We start from the raw sequence: 21,833 nt of genomic DNA, 5'->3' as shown, positions 1-21,833 counted from the left end.
AATATAATTTAATTGCAGACATGTAGGAGGTCTTACGGCAGTGATAACACCCCTACCACTCGACCAGAAGCTCTGGGCTCCAGTCCAGCACCACAACATATTGGCCACAGAAGGAGTGTTCATTACGCGGATCAACGAGCTGATAATTAGCACGGGTCCTTCCAGCACTTCTCCCACTATTCCCCAAAGGGAAAAATAGTGCGGGTATGAAGATAGGCTAAAAATTGCAGACATAATTTGTGACCAGAACACTCATAATCCACGTGTAACAAAGTTCATTATTATCTAGCTTAGAACTAGAGATGGTTTATCAACTAATATTACTTCACGTGATCTGGAGCAGGTATGGATATGGAGGGTCAGGGAAAGAACAGCACTGGCAGCTTACCTAAGCCGTGCATCTGTAGCATAAGGTTCTGCTCGGAATCGTCGTATTCTGGGAATAGATGCTGTAAGTACCTTTGAATGTGCTAGTCAAACACAGCAGTGAGGATCTCTCCCTCACCGTTCCAATATGCATATCACTAACACCTTACAGTCAACCATTTATAGACAGATCTCTGACTCTATGGGCTGAATTATACAAGGCTCTAGGATCACAGAATAATACAGCGCAGAAGAGGCCCTTCAGCCCATCGAGTCACATGACAAACACCTGACCTGCCTACGTAATCTCATTTGCCAGCACTTGGCCCATAGCCTTGAATGTTATGTTGTGCCAAGTGCTCATCCGGATCATTTTTAAAGGATGTGAGACAACCCGCCTCTACCATTCTCCCAGGCAGTGCATTCCAGACCATCACCACCCTTTGGGTAAAAACATTTTCCTCAAATCCCCCTTAATTCTCCTGCCCCTCGCCTTGAACTTGTGTTCCCTCATAACTGACCCTTTAACTATGGGCAGCAGCTGCTCCCTGCCCACGCCCCTCCGTTGTCCTCGACCCACTCGCACCCCAGTGAAGAGTCGGGGCGAGCTCACCCAATTCACCAATAAACTGGGTGACTGGGTTTCTGCCCCTCAGGGACAGGACGTTCTACCTCAGAGAGCTGCTGAACAATCAGAGGCCGGCAGCTCCCACATCCCGGTAGTGCTCAAGGAGGCATTCAGCAATGGATCAGAACTTTGTAGTTTGGGATGGGGGAAACGTGGCTGAGATTTGAGTTGGGGGAGGGGGAAGGGAACATGGGAGAGTCATTAATACTTGAGGGAGACCTCCAACGGACGCAGTGGGCCGGTGAAAGTGGGACACTCCCATATCTACCAACCAGCCGCCAAGGGAAACCTGGCGGGCTGATTGCTTGGATTGGATCTCTCCCACCATCGGTTTAATCCTGGTAGTGGCAGAATGAGGCCCCTTAAGTTGGCCGCACTTGACCCACTGGAGGGAGAGCAGCCTGATGCCACCCCGCCACTGCTAAAATTGCAGTAGGAGCAAGGGGGGGGGGGGGCACCCACTTAATTTAACATGTTCCTTTCCCTTCTCCCCACACACCCACCCCTTTCTCCCTACCCCGACACCCCTTTCTGCCCAACTCCCACATCCCCTTCTCCCCACCCCACCCCCTTCTCCAGACGCCCCCTTCTTCCTACCCCACCCCCTCTCTCTTCTCCCCCAGCCCCCGGCAACATCTTCTCCCAACCCCCTGGTCCCCACACACCCCCACACCCTCTTCTCCCCACCTACACCCCCTTCTCCCCAACCCACACCCTCTCCCTTCTCCCACACTCCCCCCCCCACACCCCCTTCTCCCCACAACCCCCCCACACCCGTTTAACCCACCTCCACACCCCTTCTCTCCACACCGAACCCCTCGCTTTCAAATCCACTTGCCTGGGTGTACTAAATCCAACCCTACGTCTGTCCAGAATTAATTAAGTTTAATTTTTAAAGTCAAATTAAGGCATCTATATGCATTTTGTATTTAATTGCGACAATTTATTAATTCCTGGTAGAGGTTTAGAAATAAACCAAATGCAGGCTTGTACATTAATATACACAGAAATTATTGGTCAAACACCACAGGTAAGTCAGATTCTGAATGGAAAAGGTAATTCTGATGGAGACACACACCTGAATTAACTCGATTTTCTCGATGCAGCTGACCCTGTGTATTTTTAATCTTTTTTCATTCATTTCAAATTTCCAGAATTTGCAGGTTTCCTGATTCTTGCACTTGTTGGTGCATGTTTACCTTCTCTAATTAACAGAACAGACGGTGACCGAGTGACTAGCACACCAGAATGGAAGGTGGGTTAGAACTAACACACCAGTATGGAAGGTGACCGAATAACTAACACACTGGGCTTTCAGCTCTGGGTGAAGAAAGAAAATGGCTCGCTCAAATCAAAATAAAAAGGAATTCTATGGAAATAACAGATTGGCTTTGGGCTATAGTAATGACTGTAATTCTGGACTGCTTGTGGCAAAATTATCTTGTGGCTTTACTAGTCCAGGACCTCAACATCTGTAATTATACAATTGCCATTTGTATTTGCAACTCAGAACCACACCGCTGCAGCACTCATGTTCTACCACCAGAGGACCTCAGTGACCAATGGATGATCTCTTTCCAGCAATGGGAAAGTGCTTCAGTATCCACATCTGCTAGTTTTCGCAAATCCAAGTGACTTCACCACTTGGATTGTGCCCATCCAGGCCTTCTGAGAAACACTGGACTTTGGACCAATGGAATCTCCATCGCTTGAGAAATGCTTGGTTTATTGGCCCTGTCCTTCCGGAATCGGGACGGGAAGCGGCCGATTGATCCCGGGAGAGGCCTTGTGAGATCTGACCAGATCTCGTGAGACATGACAATCTCTCGCAGAGTTCAGTGAGTTTAGAAACCCACGTAATTCTGCTGATGCCGGATTGAACGGCCACCCAGCATCTCCACCGGCCTCGCTGAGGAGGCCCCAGCCGAGCACTGTTCAGCAGTGTTCCCCACAAACGGGGACCAGGCAGAACGGCACCGGGGTGGGGGGGGGGGGGGTGATTTCGGGCCGATCTGAGGCCCTGGATGATCGACCTCCGGGCTGGGTGGCTCTCTGTCGCTGCTGGTGCCATTCGGGTATCTTGGCATTGCCAACAGGGAACCAGGCAGTGGCACCTGGTAGCATTTTGCCTTTGCCAGGGATCAGGCCCGCGGGGGGGGGGGGTTGAGAAAGCTGGTTCCCTGCCTATGTAAGGTGGGGTTGGGGCTCCCGAGGATTCCCTTATGGAGGCATTGTGGTGGTCTGGGGGGGTCAGGTTGAGGGGGGGAGGGGGGGGGGGGGGGTTGTCGAGAGCTCCGCAGTGCAGGAAATTATGCTAAATGTGGCCTGTGTCATAATAAACACCAGTATATCATGGTGTAGACACACACTGATGGACACACACAGGGACCAATCAACATGTACAAACACCGCAGCCAATCACCAGTTAGAATACACCCACTATAAAGGCAGAGGGCACCACGGTTCCCGCTCATTCTGGGTGCTGCTTCTGAGTGTAACAAGAACTCATCCAGCCCAGCACAGACTCACAACACATGCTGAGAGAATCAACTGGTTCGGACAAGGCTTTGGTCTCTAGTTTAAGTTAGCATCATTTAGGCCCACAGTCATCGTGTGTTAGTTAGTTAGAAGTTAGTTAATAAAATTGAGTTGAATCTTCATCAGTGTTGGAAGTGTCTGTTCATCTCTCAAGTCTACACTAGCTAACACTTCAGCCTGGGGCGGGGGGCGTTCCTCGCCGGGGCCCAAAATAGCAACAGCAGCACCGGGCATGGCCCCACCAATCCCACCCAGAACGGTCACTGTTTGTTTGTTGGGTTGGATCGTGCCCAACTGGATTGTAGAACTGATCACAACATAGCAACTTCCATAAATGGAAGCAGAGGTCATAGACTGTGTAAATATTCCTGATGTGGAGATGCCGGCGTTGGACTGGGGTGAGCACAGTAAGAAGTCTTACAACACCAGGTTAAAGTCCAACAGGTTTGTTTCAAACACGAGCTTTCGGAGCACGGCTCCTTCTTCAGGTGAATGGAAAGGCTTGTTCCAGAAATGTTTATATAGACACAGTCAGAGATGCCCCGGAATGCGAGCACCTGCAGGCAATCAAATCATCAAAGATGCAGAGAGAGAGGTAACTCCAGGTTAAAGAGGTGTGAATTGTCCCAAGCCAGTTCAGTCGGTAGGCCTCTGCAAGTCCAGGCTTGTTGGTGGGGGCCGAATGTAATGCGACATGAATCCCAGATCCCGGTTGAGTCCGCATTCATGCGTGCGGAACTTAGCTATAAGTTTTTGCTCAGCAATTTTGCGTTGTCGCGTCTCCTGAAGGCCTCCTTGTAGAATGCTGACCCGGAGATCAGAGGCTGAATGTCCTTGACTGCTGAAGTGTTCCCCAACTGGAAGGGAACAGTCCTGCCTGTTGATAGTCGCACGATGCCCGTTTATTCGTTGTCGCAGTGTCTGCATGGTCTCGCCAATGTACCACGCTTCGGGACATCCTTTCCTGCAGCGTATGAGGTAGACTACATTGGTCGAGTCGCACGAGTATGCGCCGCGTACCTGGTGGGTGGTGTTTCCACGTGTAATGGTGGTGTCCATGTCGATGATCTGGCATGTCTTGCAGAGATTACCCTGGCAGGGTTTTGTGGTGTTGTGGTTGCTGTTCTGAAGGCTGGGTAATTTGCTGCAAACAATGGTTTGTTTGAGGTTGCGCGGTTGTTTGAAGGCCAGTAGTGGGGGTGTGGGGATGACCTTGGCAAGATGTCCATCCTCGCTGATGATGTGTTGGAGGCTGCGAAGAAGATGTCGTAGTTCGCAGCCTCCAACACATCATCAGCGAGGATGGACATCTTGCCAAGGTCATCCCCACACCCCCACTACTGGCCTTCAAACAACCGCGCAACCTCAAACAAACCATTGTTTGCAGCAAATTACCCAGCCTTCAGAACAGCAACCACAACACCACAAAACCCTGCCAGGGTAATCTCTGCAAGACATGCCAGATCATCGACATGGACACCACCATTACACGTGGAAACACCACCCACCAGGTACGCGGCGCATACTCGTGCGACTCGACCAATGTAGTCTACCTCATACGCTGCAGGAAAGGATGTCCCGAAGCGTGGTACATTGGCGAGACCATGCAGACACTGCGACAACGAATAAACGGGCATCGTGCGACTATCAACAGGCAGGACTGTTCCCTTCCAGTTGGGGAACACTTCAGCAGTCAAGGACATTCAGCCTCTGATCTCCGGGTCAGCATTCTACAAGGAGGCCTTCAGGAGACGCGACAACGCAAAATTGCTGAGCAAAAACTTATAGCTAAGTTCCGCACGCATGAATGCGGACTCAACCGGGATCTGGGATTCATGTCGCATTACATTCGGCCCCCACCAACAAGCCTGGACTTGCAGAGGCCTACCGACTGAACTGGCTTGGGACAATTCACACCTCTTTAACCTGGAGTTACCTCTCTCTCTGCATCTTTGATGATTTGATTGCCTGCAGGTGCTCGCATTCCGGGGCATCTCTGACTGTGTCTATATAAACATTTCTGGAACAAGCCTTTCCATTCACCTGAAGAAGGAGCCGTGCTCCGAAAGCTCGTGTTTGAAACAAACCTGTTGGACTTTAACCTGGTGTTGTAAGACTTCTTACTGTAAATATTCCTGGACAGATCCTTTGAATGGCTATCCTATTGAACAAGAATAATACTCTCATTCAAAATGGATGACACAGCAGTGCTTTTGTGAGGAAGGATAGCCAGAGACCCCATTTCTTACCCTCGTTCACTGCTGATGAGATTTGAGATATCTATACAAATGATTCCCTCATCTGGGTGTGGGAGTGGCCCCTAGTCCAGAGGTGGCGATATTTGGTGTACAGAATGATCAGGTTTCTCCCCAAAACTGTTTCTCCTTCCAGCCGGTCACATAAAATGAACAGTCACCCCTAAAAGCTAATCTCGCGGCTGTTACCAGACTGCGGATAACGCTGCCAGATAATGACATCACCGAAGAAGACACCAAACACACCACGTTTGAAGATTAACCAATGAGTTACCACAGTTACAGCAGCTGCGTTGTGCTTCGGTGTAATGAAAAGCACAATTTCTCAGACCACATCTGTTTCATGTGATTCACGGAGAGCAACATCTCAGTTCGAGGGATTAAACTGAAAATTGTAATTAACGGTGAGATTGCAGTGGCTGGATTAAAAACATTTTAAAAAGCTGAGGTACGTCGACTCACCTTGACAAGTCCTTTCATTAGTAAGGAGTTTATAGCCCTTCTTGCAGCTGCACTCAAAACTCCCAATTGTGTTCCTGCAGACGTGGTCACAGCCACCATTGTGCAGGCGACATTCATCAATATCTGCATGGGAGAGAGGGGCAAACAGCGGGAGAGAAAGAGAGGTAGAGAGGGAGAATGAGAGAGAGTCGGGGAGAGAGAATGAGAAAGAGTCAGAGATGAAGAGCAAGAGAATAGGGAGGCATAGAGGAGGGACATAGAACGAGTTAGCAAGAGAGAAATAGAGGGTATGAAAGGCACAGAGCGAGTGAATGAGGCATGGGAGAGTGAAAGAGGCAGAGAGAGAGATTTTTATTTCGAGAGGGAGAATGAGAAAGTGAGAGATAAAGAGCGAGAGAGAGAGGACGCATGGAGAAAGAGCAAGTTAGCAAGAGAATCATTGAAGGAATGAGGAAGGCACAGAGAGAGTGAGGGATACGGAAGAGAGAGAGGCAGAGAGAGATTTATATATATGAGAGAGAATGAGTGAGAGAGAGACAGTGAGACAGGGACATAGAGTGAGATGGTGAGAAAGGTAGTAAGACAGGGAGAGAAAGATATAGAGAGACAGAGAGGCATAGGAAAAGAGAGAAGTGAAAGGGACATAGAGTGAGATAGTAAGACAGAGAGAGAAAGATATAGAGAGACAGAGAGGCATAGGAAAAGAGAGAAATGAAAAACAAACAATTTCACAGTATTAGTACCAACTTCATAGCAATTCAGTGAAGTGTTACACTTACAAAGTAAATATATCACCAAAGAAACATGGGTGCCTTTTCTTGTCCAAGTCATGATCTCACTCTTGGAGAGAATACAGGAAAACCTTGCTGTTTGACAAGCAAATCCTCTCTCACCGCTTCTATGTCCTTTTTACCTAATCTTCCTTACCACATTATTGATAGCATTGTGGCCACTATTCCTCGGAATTGTCACGTTTAGTTTTTAAATACAATATTCATTGCACCCGTCTTCTGATTTTTATTCTATTGCAATCAAGACAGACTGCCATCTATAATTCCAAATAGTTCTTCCTGGGGCTTTTCAAATTAATTTGGTTTTAAATCCCTCCCACCCTCCCGACTCATGAATGTTTATCCTTCCAGATATATTCAACGGTCTCCCCTTTGCAGCTTTGATGGTCTCTTGCACTCTGGGCCTTGGCCTAATTCCTTGCATTCCTCAATCAAAAAGAAATGGGGTAAAATTCATCCACGTTATTCCTTCCAACGCGTTTTTGCTTCTGGTGACAACTTCACGATATCACTAAGGTTTCAATACTGCAACAGAGTTTTAGTTCTGAATCAAAAAGTTCTGAATCAAAATGGCTAATTGTGCGTTTGATTGTAGTAAAGGAATTGATATCTTTATAGATCTATGGCACAGATTATGGGCGGGATTTTCCGATCGCCGAAGTGGCATTCGAATCCACCTTTATGCTGGAATCGCGGGCGGCGTCGTTTTTGTGATGCTCTGCCCCCTCAAAAACGGCATGCTCAGGGAGTATGCCGCACTCCATATGGACGGCCTCAGGACGTCACTTGAGGCCCTCTCCTGATGCTCCGCCCCCGATGGACCGAGTCCCTGATGGTGTGGGGCCTGTGTCCTCCCAACGTTCGGGGACCTCGCATGGCAGCTGCGGACTGTGTCCAGCGCTGCCACAGTGGGGGGGGGGGGGGGGGGGGGGGAGAGGGGGCAGCCATTCCGCTGACATGGGGGTCTTCGGCGGGGGCTGGGGGGACTGGTGAGGGGTGGTTTGGGTGTGGCGAGGGGTGTTACGGGGGGGGGGGCAGCTTTTGGCAGGAAGGGTCTGTGTGCAGCCATGTTGCACGGCGTGGCCGCCACCGTGCGCTTGTGCGGACACGGACCCAGCCAATCTGCGGCCGTATCAGCAGGGAAGGGCTTTACGCTGCGAGGCTCCTAGCCCCCCCACCTGGCGGATGATCTTTCCTGATCATGCGGACATAGCTGCAGGATCAGAGAATCCAGCCCTATAGCTTTTATGCCAGATACAGCTAACCATGTCCTTGGATGGAAATATAGAAATTGATTTAGTGAAGAACCTTTTATGTAACAAAAGGATTTCCTCGAGTTGCGACACAAACTGAAAATTCCTGCATGAGCCGCTTGAAATCCCAGCACGTGACCAGCTGCGCAAAAGTAAAAATTAGGGGCTGGGCAAACTGAAATAAATCACCCGCACACTCTCCAAAAACAATTAGCGGCAAGGTTGATATGCAACTTTTCTTTTGTATTGACTTCGAGACTGGGGAGAACGTATCCCAGGGTCACTACAGCTTATGCCACAAAATTGCAGCTTCCTCCGAAAGCAAGGGGCATATCAATGGTATTGAGAAAAGCCCAAAGAAATAAAATCACAAACCAGCAACTTGTCCAGAACTCAAATGCTCGGCGGTATCCTTCTAGCCTCCAATCAGCCTTACGTTACCATAGAACCCCTACAATGCAGAAGAGGCTATTCGGCTCATCAAGTCTGCACCGACCCCCTGAAAGAGCACCACACCCAGTACCACTCCCCTCACCCCATCAGCCCAACTAACCTGTACATCTTTGGACATCAAAGAGCAATTTTAACATGGCCGATCCACATAACCTGCATTTTTGGACTGTGGGAGGAAACCTGAGCATCTAGAAAATCCGGAGGACGCCCACGTAGACACGGGGAGAAAGTGCAAACTCCACACTGACAGTTTCCCAAGGCCGGAATCGAACCCGGGGCCCTGGCGCTGTGAGGTGGCAGCTAACCACTGTGTCACCGTGCCGCACCACGGTTACTCGTCAGAACCCAGTCAAACATCCCCGATGACGAACATGGTAATTTCCATCTCAAAGCGTGAGAAAAAAGTCAAGAGCAACATCTTCAATGCAGCAGGAACCTTCCCTCTATATGCCACGGAAGATGTAAGCCACAGATAGAACGACTCTAGTTAGAAGGAAGTAATCTGCACAGACCCAACTGAAAATTAGGGGGAGGATCAACGCTCCCTCTAATGCTTTTTAGCATGTGCTGGTGATTTATTTAAGTGCATGGCGCCTTTCAATTGTATTGCACAGATGACATGTGCTCCAATTTGAAGCAGGTTGGTACCGACCACTAGGTCAGCACAGTACAGGTTCAATATGAAGAGATAGGAAGGGTTTGTGAGAACAGGAATGCTGTGTTAATGGGAGACTTTAATCAGCCAATTATAAACTGGGGAGATTCAACTGGTTAGATTCAAAGTTAGTAAACGTTAAATGCCTGTTAACTCAGTGGGTAGGGCAAGTTACAAGTACTAGTGCTCATCTTGACCAGAATGTTAGTGCTACATCAGCAAGGGGCCTGTCAAAAAAGAGATGCAAATATTAAAATATTTCATAGAATAGGCCATTCAGCCCAACAGGCTTACACCATTGATTCCACACAAGTCACCTCCAACCGTTCTACCTCATCGATATAATAGAATCATAAGGGCAGCACGGTGGCCTAGTGGTTAGCACAACCGCCTCACGGCGCTGAGGTCCCAGGTTCGATCCCGGCTCTGGGTCACTGTCCGTGTGGAGTTTGCACGTTCTCCCCGTGTCTGCGTGGGTTTCGCCCCCACAACCCAAAAATGTGCAGAGTAGGTGGATTGGCCACGCTAAAATTGCCCCTTAATTGGAAAAAATAATTGGCTAATCTAAATTTAAAAAAAAATAAAAAAAAAATAATAGAATCATAGAATTCACAGTGCAGAAGGAGGCCATTCGGCCCATCGAGTCTGCACCGGCTCTTTTTTTAAAGAGCACCCTACGGAAGCCCACACCTCCACACTATCCCCATAACCCAGTAACCTCACCCAACACTAAGGGCAATTTTGGACTCTAAGGGCAATTTAGTATGGCCAATCCACCTAACCTGCACATCTTTGGACTGTGGGAGGAAACCGGAGCACCCGGAGGAAACCCACGCACACACGGGGAGAACGTGCAGACTCCGCACAGACAGTGACCCAAGCCGGGAACCGAACCTGGGACCCTGGAGCTGTAAAGCAATTGTATTAGCCACAATGCTACCGTGCTGCCGATATGCCCGTCTACTCTTTTCGTCCTCAACTACTTACCTAGACTCCCCTTACATACATCGCCTCAACCGCACCGCATGGTAACAGCTTCTACATTCTAATAATTCCCTGGGTAAATAGGTTTTCCTGAATTCCTTCTTAAATTTATTAGTGGTGATCTCATATATACAACCCTAAGAATTGGACTCCCCCACAAATGTAAACACCTTCCCAGTCGCTACCTTATTGGACCTCATCATAATTTATAAACCTGATTCTTAGCCTCATCTTTTCCAGAGAAAAGAGTCCAACCACTTCAATCTTCCCTCGCAACTGTACTCTCTCGGTTCTCGTTTTAGCCTTGGTTTGCTCCTCATGCTCCACGTGGGAGGCCGGGAACATTTCCAGTGCCCGGGACCAGCATGTGTGCAGGAAGTATCTTAAGCTGCTGCTCCTGGAGCTGTAGCAGCGGCTGGGAACACTGTGGAGCGTCCACGAGGCGGAGACTGTTGTGGTTAGCATGTGTAGAGAGGTGGTCAAACCGCAGGATCAGACTCCACAGGCAGGAAGGGACTGGGTGACCACCAGGCAGAACACGAGAGCCAGACAGGCAGTGTAGGAATCCCCGGTGGTCATTCGCCTGCAAAACAGATATACCGCTTTGGAGACTGTTAAGAAAAATGATCTCTCAGGGGAAAGCAGCAGCAGCCAAATTCATTGTACCATGGTTGGTTCTGCTGCAGAGGGGAAGAATAAAAAGCGTGGCAATGCAATAGTTGTAAGGGGATTCAATTATAACGAGAATAGATAGGTGTTTCTGTAGCCACAAACAAGACTCCAAGATGGTTTGTTGCTTCCATGGTGCTTAGGGCCGAGGATGTCTTGGAGCGGTTACAGAACATTCTGGAGAGGGAGGTTGAATAGCCAATGGTCATGGTGCACATCAGTACCAACGACATATGTAAAAAAAAAAGGGATGTGGTCCCAAAAGGAGAAGACAGGGAATTAGGAAGAAAGTTGAGAAGTCAGACCTGTGAGCAGGTCAATATGCTGCCCAAGTTCAAAAAGGGTAAATTTAATACAGTAATGGGGAACTACTGACCCATTTGTTTCCTTTTTTTATTTGTTTAATAATGGTGCTACAGGACAGTAACTAATAGCCCCAGTTACAGGGCAGTAACTAATAGCCCCTGTTACAGTACAGTAACTAATAGCCCATGTTACAGGGCAGTAACTAATAGCCCATGTTACAGGGCAATAACTAATAGCCCCTGTTACAGTACAGTAACTAATAGCCCCTGTTACAGGGCAGTAACTAATAGCCCCTGTAACAGGGTAGTAACTAATAGCCCATGTTACAGGGCAGTAACTAATAGCCCCTGTTACAGGGCAGTAACTAATAACCCCTGTTACAGGGCAGTAACTAATAGCCTGTGTTACAGGGCAGTAGCAAATAGCCCCAGTTACAGGGCAGTAACTAATAGCCTGTGTTACAGGGCAATAACTAATAGCCCATGTTACAGGACAGTAACGAATAGCCCCTGTCACAGGGCAGTAACTAATAGCCTGTGTTACAGGGCAGTAACTAATAGCCTGTGTTACAGGGCAGTACCTAATAGCCCATGTTACAGGGCAGTAACTAATAGCCCCTGTTACAGGGCAGTAACTAATAACTCCTGTTACAGGGCAGTAACTAATAGCCCCTGTTACAGGGCAGTAACTAATAGCCCCTGTTACAGGGCAGTAACTAATAGCCTGTGTTACAGGGCAGTAACTAATAGCCCCTGTTACAGGGCAGTAACTAATAGCCCCTGTTACAGGGCAGTAACTAATAGCCCCTGTTACAGGGCAGTAACTAATAGCCTGTGTTACAGGGCAGTAACTAATAGACCCTGTTACAGGGCAGTAGCTAATAGCCCCAGTTGCAGGGCAGTAGCTAATAGCCCCAGTTACAGGGCAGTAACTAATAGCCCCTGTTACAGGACAGTAACGAATAGCCTGTGTTACAGGGCAGTAACTAATAGCCCCTGTTACAGGGCAGTAACTAAAAGCCCATGTTACAGGGCAGTAACTAATAGCCCCTGTTACAGGGCAGTAACTAAAAGCCCATGTTACAGGGCAGTAACTAATAGCCCCTGTTACATGACAGTAACTAATAGCCTATGTTACAGGGCAGTAACTAATAGCCCCTGTTACAGGACAGTAACTAATAGCCCAGTTACAGGGCAGTAACTAATAGCCTGTGTTACAGGGCAGTGACTAATAGCCCCTGTTACAGGGCAGTAACTAATAGCCCCTGTTACAGGACAGTAACTAATAGCCCCTGTTACAGGGCAGTAACTAATAGCCCCTGTTACAGGGCAGTAGCTAATAGCCCCAGTTACAGGGCAGTAACTAATAGCCCCAGTTACAGGGCAATAACTAATAGCCTGTGTTACAGGGCAGTAACTAATAGCCCCTGTTACAGGACAGTAACTAATAGCCTGTGTTACAGGGCAGTAACTAATAGCCTGTGTTACAGGGCAGTAACTAATAGCCCCTGTTACAGGGCAGTAACTAATAGCCCATGTTACAGGGCAGTAACTAATAGCCCCTGTTACAGGGCAGTAACTAAAAGCCCATGTTACAGGGCAGTAACTAATAGCCCCTGTTACATGACAGTAACTAATAGCCTGTGTTACCAAGCAGTAACTAATAGCCCCTGTTACAGGACAGTAACTAATAGCCTGTGTTACAGGGCAGTGACTAATAGCCCCTGTTACAGGGCAGTAACTAATAGCCCCTGTTACAGGGCAGTAACTAATAGCCTGTGTTACAGGGCAGTGACTAATAGCCCCTGTTACAGGGCAGTAACTAATAGCCCCTGTTACAGGGCAGTAACTAATAGCCCCTGTTACAGGGCAGTAACTAACAGCCCATGTTACAGGGCAGTAACTAATAGCCCCTGTTACAGGGCAGTAACTAATAGCCCTGTTACAGGGCAGTAACTAATAGACCCTGTTACAGGGCAGTAACTAATAGCCCCTGTTACATGGCAGTAACTAATAGCCCCTGTTACATGGCAGTAACTAATAGCCCCTGTTACAGGGCAGTAAATAATAGCCCCTGTTACAGGGCAGTAACCAATAGCCCCAGTTACAGGGCAGTGACTAATAGCCCCTGTTACAGGGCAGTAACTAATAGCCCATGTTACAGGGCAGTAACTAATAGTCCCTGTTACAGGGCAGTAACTAATAGCCCCTGTTACAGGGCAGTAACTAACAGCCCCTGTTACAGGGCAGTAACTAACAGCCCCTGTTACAGGGCAGTAACTAACAGCCCCTGTTAGAGGGCAGTAACTAATAGCCCATGTTACAGGGCAGTAACTAATAGCCCCTGTTACAGCGCAGTAACTAATAACCCCTGTTACAGGGCAGTAACTAATAGCCCCTGTTACAGGGCAGTAACTAATAGCCCATGTTACAGGGCAGTAACTAATAGCCCCTGTTACAGCGCAGTAACTAATAACCCCTGTTACAGGGCATAGACTAATAGCCTGTGTTACAGGGCAGTAACTAATAGCCTGTGTTACAGGGCAGTAACTAATAGCCCCTGTTACAGGACAGTAACTAATAGCCCATGTTACAGGGCAGTAACTAATAGCCCGTGTTACAGGGCAGTAACTAATAGCCCCTGTCACAGGGCAGTAACTAATAGCCTGTGTTACAGGGCTGTAACTAATAGCCCCTGTTACAGGACAGTAACTAATAGCCCATGTTACAGGGCAGTAATTAATAGCCCCTGTTACAGGGCAGCAACTAATAGCCCCTGTTACAAGGCAGTAACTAATAACCCCTGTTACAGGGCAGTAACTAATAGCCCCTGTCACAGGGCAGTAACTAATAGCCTGTGTTACAGGGCTGTAACTAATAGCCCCTGTTACAGGACAGTAACTAATAGCCCATGTTACAGGGCAGTAATTAATAGCCCCTGTTACAGGGCAGCAACTAATAGCCCCTGTTACAAGGCAGTAACTAATAACCCCTGTTACAGGGCAGTAACTAATAGCCCCTGTCACAGGGCAGTAACTAATAGCCTGTGTTACAGGGCAGTGACTAATAGCCCCTGTTACAGGGCAGTAACTAATAACCCCTGTTACAGGGCAGTAACTAATAGCCCCTGTTACAAGGCAGTAAGTAACAGCCCATGTTACAGGGCAGTAACTAAAAGCCCCTGTTACAAGGCAGTAACTAACAGCCCATGTTACAGGGCAGTAACTAATAGCCTGTGTTACAGGGCAGTGACTAATAGCCCCTGTTACAGGGCAGTAACTAATAACCCCTGTTACAGGGCAGTAACTAATAGCCCCTGTTACAAGGCAGTAAGTAACAGCCCATGTTACAGGGCAGTAACTAAAAGCCCCTGTTACAGGGCAGTAACTAAAAGCCCCTGTTACAAGGCAGTAACTAACAGCCCATGTTACAGGGCAGTAACTAAAAGCCCCTGTTACAGGGCAGTAACTAAAAGCCCCTGTTACAAGGCAGTAACTAACAGCCCATGTTACAGGGCAGTAACTAATAGCCCATGTTACAGGGCAGCAACTAATAGCCCCTGTTACAAGGCAGTAACTAATAACCCCTGTTACAGGGCAGTAACTAATAGCCCCTGTCACAGGGCAGTAACTAATAGCCTGTGTTACAGGGCAGTGACTAATAGCCCCTGTTACAGGGCAGTAACTAATAGCCCATGTTACAGGGCAGTAACTAATAGCCCATGTTACAGGGCAGTGACCAATATTCATCTCATTCAAATATATGTAAAGTTCTGTATTTGTATTTGTGACAGTCTAGAGGAGTCAAAGCTTCACAAATGTATCTGACTGTGGCCTGCTTTGAAAGATCTCATGACATGAACCTATTTTTTATTTAACTTCTCCAGGACAGCTCCCACTAACAAATATTCAGACTTTGATGGAGAGTTTTGGAACATTTAATAATCCAGTGGATATTGTGAAGGAATTGTCACTTCTTCACAGCAGTGAGTTGCATGAAACTGGCAATCACTGGGTGATTTATGTATTTGTTAGTGACTGAACTACTTGCTCTGAAACACCCTAAAGACTGGATTTATTGGCAGTTTGTATTTCACTTGATCAAGGATAATGAGCTGTACGAGAGGACTGGATAACCTTGGCATCAAGCAGCTTTTAATGTGACCATTATTTCCCTTGTACATATACAGAAGACAGATTTTCGAACTATTAAAATCTGCATCCAAAAACTGTCCACCGATAATACTGTATTCTAACTATGTTTCGATAGTGATAGTTTATATATTATACAACTGATTCTTGCCTTGCACCTCCCTGTTTGCTTAAGCTGTACCCCAAACCATTTTCAAACTGGCCAAATGCTATTGACCCACAAATGGATTTTTGTTTAACTGCTTCCAATTCTACGTGGGCAATAAACACGGTCAGACAGTCCAATCCAGGTTATCACAGGGATACAACACAAGGATGAAGATACAGGTTGGTGCATATCATCGAGGTAATGGGCTGAATTCCCCCAACCCCCACCAGCAGGTTCAATGCTGGGCGATGGGTCGGAAAACTAATCGGAGGCCGGTGTTAAGCTGATTGCATTCTGCTAATGGAACGTTCCACCCACGCCTGATTTTCTGTGATGGTAACTGGAAATGGGCTGCACGGTAGCACAGTTGTTCGATTCCCGGCTTGGGTCACTGTCTGAGCAAAGTCTGCACATTCTCCCCGTGTCTGCTGGATTTCCTCTGGATGCTCCAGTTTCCTCCCACAAGTCCGAAGACGTTCTTCAGGTGAATTGGACATTTTGAACTCTCCCTCTGTGTAAACGTGCCGGAGTGTGGTGACTAGGGGATTTTCGCAGGGACTTCATTGCAGTGTTGATGTAAGACTACTTGTGACACTAATAAAGATTATTATTATTAAAACATGCCATTACAAAACATGTTGGAACAACATGGCTTACAACTGTCAGGACTCATGTGAACAATGCCTGGGGCTGCCCCAGGAGTTTGGAAGAGAGGCTGCCAGCAACTCTGGGCCCTGAGGACACCATAGCAGAGGGTGAAGGGAGCATCTACAGGTGGATCTTCCAGATTCGGTATCATTGAAGAGATCCATATTCTGTCTCAGGAGTGCTCCTGGAGATCCAGTTTGTTGGGCAACTTTTTAATATGGCCCCCAGATACGACTGCAGACTACACGCTATCCAGGCCTGACCACCATGGAAAAAGGCACAAAACACTTTGGTGCATCATTAATGAGGTCAGGGCTGGTAGGTTTGTTGTGTTTTCCTGCTGGCCCCTGCAAGGGGATACACTTCAAAAGTAATTCATTGGATGAAAATAGACTTGGGACATGCTTCAAACATGCACTATGCCAATGTGAGTGCATTTGCTTTCTGCTCCTAACAAGTGAAAAATGTCTGCTCCTCCAGAACTAAAGAGAAACACTTTCCCAAGTCACCAACAGGCATGGTCCTGTTGGACACCGACAACTTTGAGTGTCGCATTTGGTCAGTAATTAGTGTTGGACCTGGGATGACATTACAGCCTGTGCAACTTGTGCTTTGACATCAAAGTGAGCACTGGTAAATCAGATTGGTACCTGTGGAATCACAGTTAAAATAGCTTCAAAATTTGCCCTGGGATGGAGACAATTGCTCGTGCAGTGTTGGGAGAAATTTGCAGCTGAACATTTGTACCAATGAATGAGAGATTGTGTACAAGCTCAATCAGGGGTTGTGTAATCTGCATTGTGATGCATCAAAGGCCCCAGGGAGATGGATAGCCATCATGCATCACGCTCAGGTAGTCTTCAAGTATATCTTGGGAATTAACTTTTTAAAATCTGATCCATTTTAATGAGTTTGTAAACCAACTCGGGTGACTGAGCAATAACGTGTAACTGCAACAAATAATAGGAGTTTAAAGAGAAAGATTTTATTTTAAATTGTATAGAAATTTCCACAAAATATGTTTTATATTTATTTTTCTTTCCCTTTTTCTTAACTTCTTTTCCCAAATCTGCATTCCAATCACCTACCTTCCTCAAGGTCAGACTTCTCCCATCAGATCCCGGGACCATCCAGAAGCAGCGTCCCCCGAGGAAGCGAGGGAAAAGCGGTGGTCTGCAAGTGAGACCAAAGCAACGTGGTTTCAAGACTCCCCACCCCAGCATACTCCTGGTAAACGTCCAAACGATCGGAAACAAGCTGGATGAACGTAACGCTAGACTTACCTCTCAGAGGGAAGTAATAGACTGCTGTGTGTTCTGTTTCACAGAGACATGGCTCACTCATACCTCACTGGACTGTGCCATACAACCTGATGGCTTCTCAATACACCGGACGGACCACATGCTGTCATCAGGCAAAGTGAAGAGTGGAGGGGTTTGCCTCCTTATCAACTCCTCTTGGTGCTCGGATGTTGGGACCCTGGTGACCTACTGCTCCCCAGACCTAGAATACCTGACCGTGAAGTGCCACCTGTACTACCTTCCACCTAAGTTCAGTTCAGCCATTATCACAGCGGTCTACATCCCACCCCAGGCAGAAGTGAAGAAGGCGCTGGACGAATTGTACACAGTTATATTTTTTTTATAAAAAATAATTTTTATTGAAATTTTTACAAAATATAAACAACTCAACTCTATTAACAAAACAACCATGGTAACACCCCAACAACAATTCCCACCCAACTTCAAAAGCAACTACAAACAAAAGAAAAAAACAAACAAAAGAACACCCATCAACAAACAGGAAAGATACACAGTTATAAATAACAATGAAACAGAACACCCGGAGGCCTTGTTCATCGTGGCCGGGACTTCAACAAGGCCAACCTCAAGGGAGCACTGCCAAAATTCCAACAACACATCTCCTGTCCCACCAGGGGCGCCAACCACTGCTACACCAAAATCAAGGGCACCTACCCATCCATCCCCCGACCGCACTTTGGAACATCGGACCATAAGACGGTGCTCCTTCTCCCAGCATACAAGCAGAAACTTAAGTGGGAGAATCCGGTTAAGAAGGTCATGCAGCGTTTCTCTGCGGCAACAGAAGAGCTCCTACGTGCCTGCATGGAGTCAGTGGACTGGTCCATATTTAAGAACTCAGCGACCAACCTAAGCGAGTATGCCACGGCCGTCACAGACTTTATCAGCAAATGTGTAAATGCCTGCTTGCCAACGAAAGCAGTACGTACGTTCCCCAACCGGAAACCATGGCTTAATCAGGAGACTGAATCCCTACTGAGGGCCATGTCTGAGGCGTTCAAGTCAGGCAACCCTGACCTAATCAGGGAATCCAGGTTCGACCTCCGCAAAGTTACCCAGGATGCCAAGAGACAATATCAGATCAAGCCAGAGTCACAGACTAACGTCATGGACTCTCGTTGGTTGTAGCAAGGCTTAAACAACATAATGGGACACAAAGCGAAGCCGAATAGAATCTCCAGCAGCAGCACCCCTTCCCGATGATCTCAATACATTATATGCTCAGTTCGAGCACAAAACCACTGTCAACTGCCCAAGCAGCTGGGACACACCCATATGCAGTGTCACAGCTTCCGAAGTCAGAGCGGCTTTCTTGAAAGTGAACACTCGGAAGGCAGCGGATCCTGAAGGAATCTTTGGTCAGGCACTCAGATCCTGCACGGACCAGCTGGCAGATGTGTTTGCGGACATCTGCAACCTCTCTCTACTCTGTTCCAAGGTCTCCACCTGCTTCAAGACGGCCACTATCATACCGGTGCCAAAGAAGAAACAGGCAAAGTGCCTCAACGACTATCATCCGGTGGCCTTGACATTGATCGTAACAAAGTGTTTCGCGAAGTTGGTCATGAGACACATCGGGGGCGATTCTCCGATATGGAGCCCAAGTGTTCGCGCTGTTGTGAATGCCACAGGGGCCAGCACAGCGCTGGAGCATTTCATGCCACTCCAGCCTCCTTTCGCGACACCAAATGGGCACCGTGCCAACCCGTGCATGCGCAGTTGGGCCACGCCAACCTGTGCATGCGCGGGGGACTTCTTTAGCGCGCCGGCACCGACCAACATGGCGTTGGTGCTCAGGGGTCAGCCATGCTATAAACTAGGCCCGGGGGGGGGGGGGGGGGGGGGGGGGGGGGGAGAGGAGAGGCCTGCCCGCCGATTGGTGGGCCCCGATTGCGGGCCAGACCCCATTGGAGGCCCCCCCCCCCCCAACAGGCCGCACCCCTCGACCATTCCCGCAGAATTCCCGCCAGCAGCGACCAGGGGTGAACGGCGCTGGCGGGACTCTGTCGTATCAGCGCGGCCGCACGGCCCATCCGGGCTGGAGAATCGACGGCCCCACCGATTCCAGCAGCCCACGCCAAACGCGCTGGCGCAAATGGCGCCGATTCTCCGCACCTCGGAGAATCGGGCGCCAGCATCAGGGCATCGTAGTGCGGTTGCGCCTATTCTTCGGCCCGGCGCGGGGCTCGGAGAATCGCTCCCATCAGCTCCATACTCACAGAGTGCTTAGATCCACTGCAATTCGCTTACTGCCACAACCGGTCCACAGCAAATGCCATCTCCCTGGCCCTGCACTCATCCCTGGAGCATGTTGACAGCAACGACTGGACTGCTACATCAGGCTCCTAATTATTGACTACAGCTCCGCCTTTAACATCATAATCCCAGCCAAGCTCATATCAAAACCTCAAAACCTAGGACTCAGCTCCTCTCTCTGCAACTGGATCCTTAACTTCCTGACCCATAGACCACAATCAGTAAGGATAAACAACAACACCTCCTCCACGATAATCTTCAATACCAAGGTCCTACAAGGCTGCGGACATAGCTACTATACTCCCTTGACACACACTACTGTGTGGCAAAATTTGGCTCCAACTCCATCCACAGGTTTGCTGATGACATGACCATAGTGATTTGGATCTCGAACAACGATGAGTCAGAGTACAGGAGGGAGATAGAGAACCTAGTGGAGTGACGTAACAACAACGACCTCTCCCTCGATGTCAGGAAAGCTGAAGCCCCACACCTCCATCTATCCCCTTAACCCAGTAACCCCACCTAACCTTTTTGGACACTAAGGGCAATTTAGCATGGCCAATCCACCTAACCTGCACATCTTTGGACTGTGGGAGGAAACCGGAGCACCCGGAAGAAACCCACACACACATGGGGAGAACATGCAGACTCCATACAGACAGTGACCCAAGCCGGGAATCGAACCTGGGACCCTGGAGCTGTGAAGCAACTGTGCTAACCGCTATCCTACCGTGCTGCCTCATGGGTATGGCAACTGCTCCGCCCAAGAACTTTTTTTAAAACTACAGAGCGTCGTGAAACGCTCCCCAGTCAATCACACGAAACTGCCTCCCATCCAGTGACTCTGTCTACACCTCCTGCTGCCTTGGGAAAGCAGGCAGCATAATCAAAAACCCCTCCCACCTAGCTTATTCACTCTTCCAACTTCTTCCATCAGGCAGGAGACACAAAAGTCTGAGAATACGCACTAACAGATTCAAAAACAGCTTCTTCCCTGTTGCTATCAGACTCATCAACGATCCTCTTGTGGACTGGTCTGACCTCTTCACGCATCTTCTCTACTGAGTAGTACTACACTCCTGTATGCTTCACCCGATGCTTGTATCTATGTATTTACATTGCTTATTTTATGTTTGCCATATGTATTTTCTTTTCATGCACGGAATGATCTGTCTGAGCTGTGCACAGAACAATACTTTTCAACATACCTCGGTACACGTGACAACAAACAAATCCAATCTATCTCCCTTCATAATTTAGCCCTCTAAATCTAAGTAAATCTACCTAGTAGATTACTAGTAAATGTACCAAGGCCAATATAGCCCTGATACTCCAAATTAAACACAGTATTTGAGACAGGGTCTGATAAGGCTCTATGCAACTGAAGTATAATTTACTCCCCTGTGTATTTCAGCCCCTTGAGATAATGGCCTTCATTGCACCAGCCTTTTTGATTGTTTAATTTTTGTACCTGCCCACTGGCAGTTAATGATTTTTGTATGATCATATTTCTTTGCTCCTCTATTGCCCCTATTTTTCACCATTTAGAAAATACTCCAATTTGTCTTTATTGATTTTCAAGTCAAGAACCTCACACCAACCCATACTGAACTCCATTTGTCATACGTTTGTCCACTCAATCTTTCCATGCACCATCGCAACTTCCTGTTCCTTCAAATTTAATCATAGAGTTTTACAGAACAGAAAGAGACCCTTTAACCCATGCATCACCAGCGCTGGTGGATATAAAACTCCTTTAATAAATATGATGAAGAGTTGAAGCCCCAGAAAAGAATGGTACTCGTCACATCCAATGGAGAAGCTAAAAAAGATTAACAGGGGATACATCTCTTACTCAGTGACATGTATGTACCTTCAGCAATCAGAAGGAGAGGACAATGAGATCAGGGGAAGGGCGGGAAATCAAATGGTTCATGTGTGGAGTC

General features: G+C 47.9%; 1 protein-coding gene across 2 annotated transcripts in view; it reads right to left on the bottom strand.

Annotated features, from left to right (window-relative positions):
* Window positions 1-21,833, bottom strand: part of scube3 (signal peptide, CUB domain, EGF-like 3) — a 413,853-nt gene that overhangs the window by 126,145 nt on the left and 265,875 nt on the right. For both annotated transcript variants that reach the window (XM_038819916.1, XM_038819917.1), the window contains one exon: window positions 6,250-6,372. In XM_038819916.1, the coding sequence (XP_038675844.1) occupies window positions 6,250-6,372 (123 nt within the window). The remainder of the gene's footprint in view (window positions 1-6,249; window positions 6,373-21,833) is intronic.

The sequence above is a fragment of the Scyliorhinus canicula genome, chromosome 15, assembly GCF_902713615.1.
Source record: "Scyliorhinus canicula chromosome 15, sScyCan1.1, whole genome shotgun sequence".
Taxonomy (NCBI): Eukaryota; Metazoa; Chordata; class Chondrichthyes; order Carcharhiniformes; family Scyliorhinidae; genus Scyliorhinus; species Scyliorhinus canicula.
The sequence above is the reverse complement of the archived record's forward strand: the minus strand, read 5'-3'. Positions and strand labels throughout refer to the sequence as shown.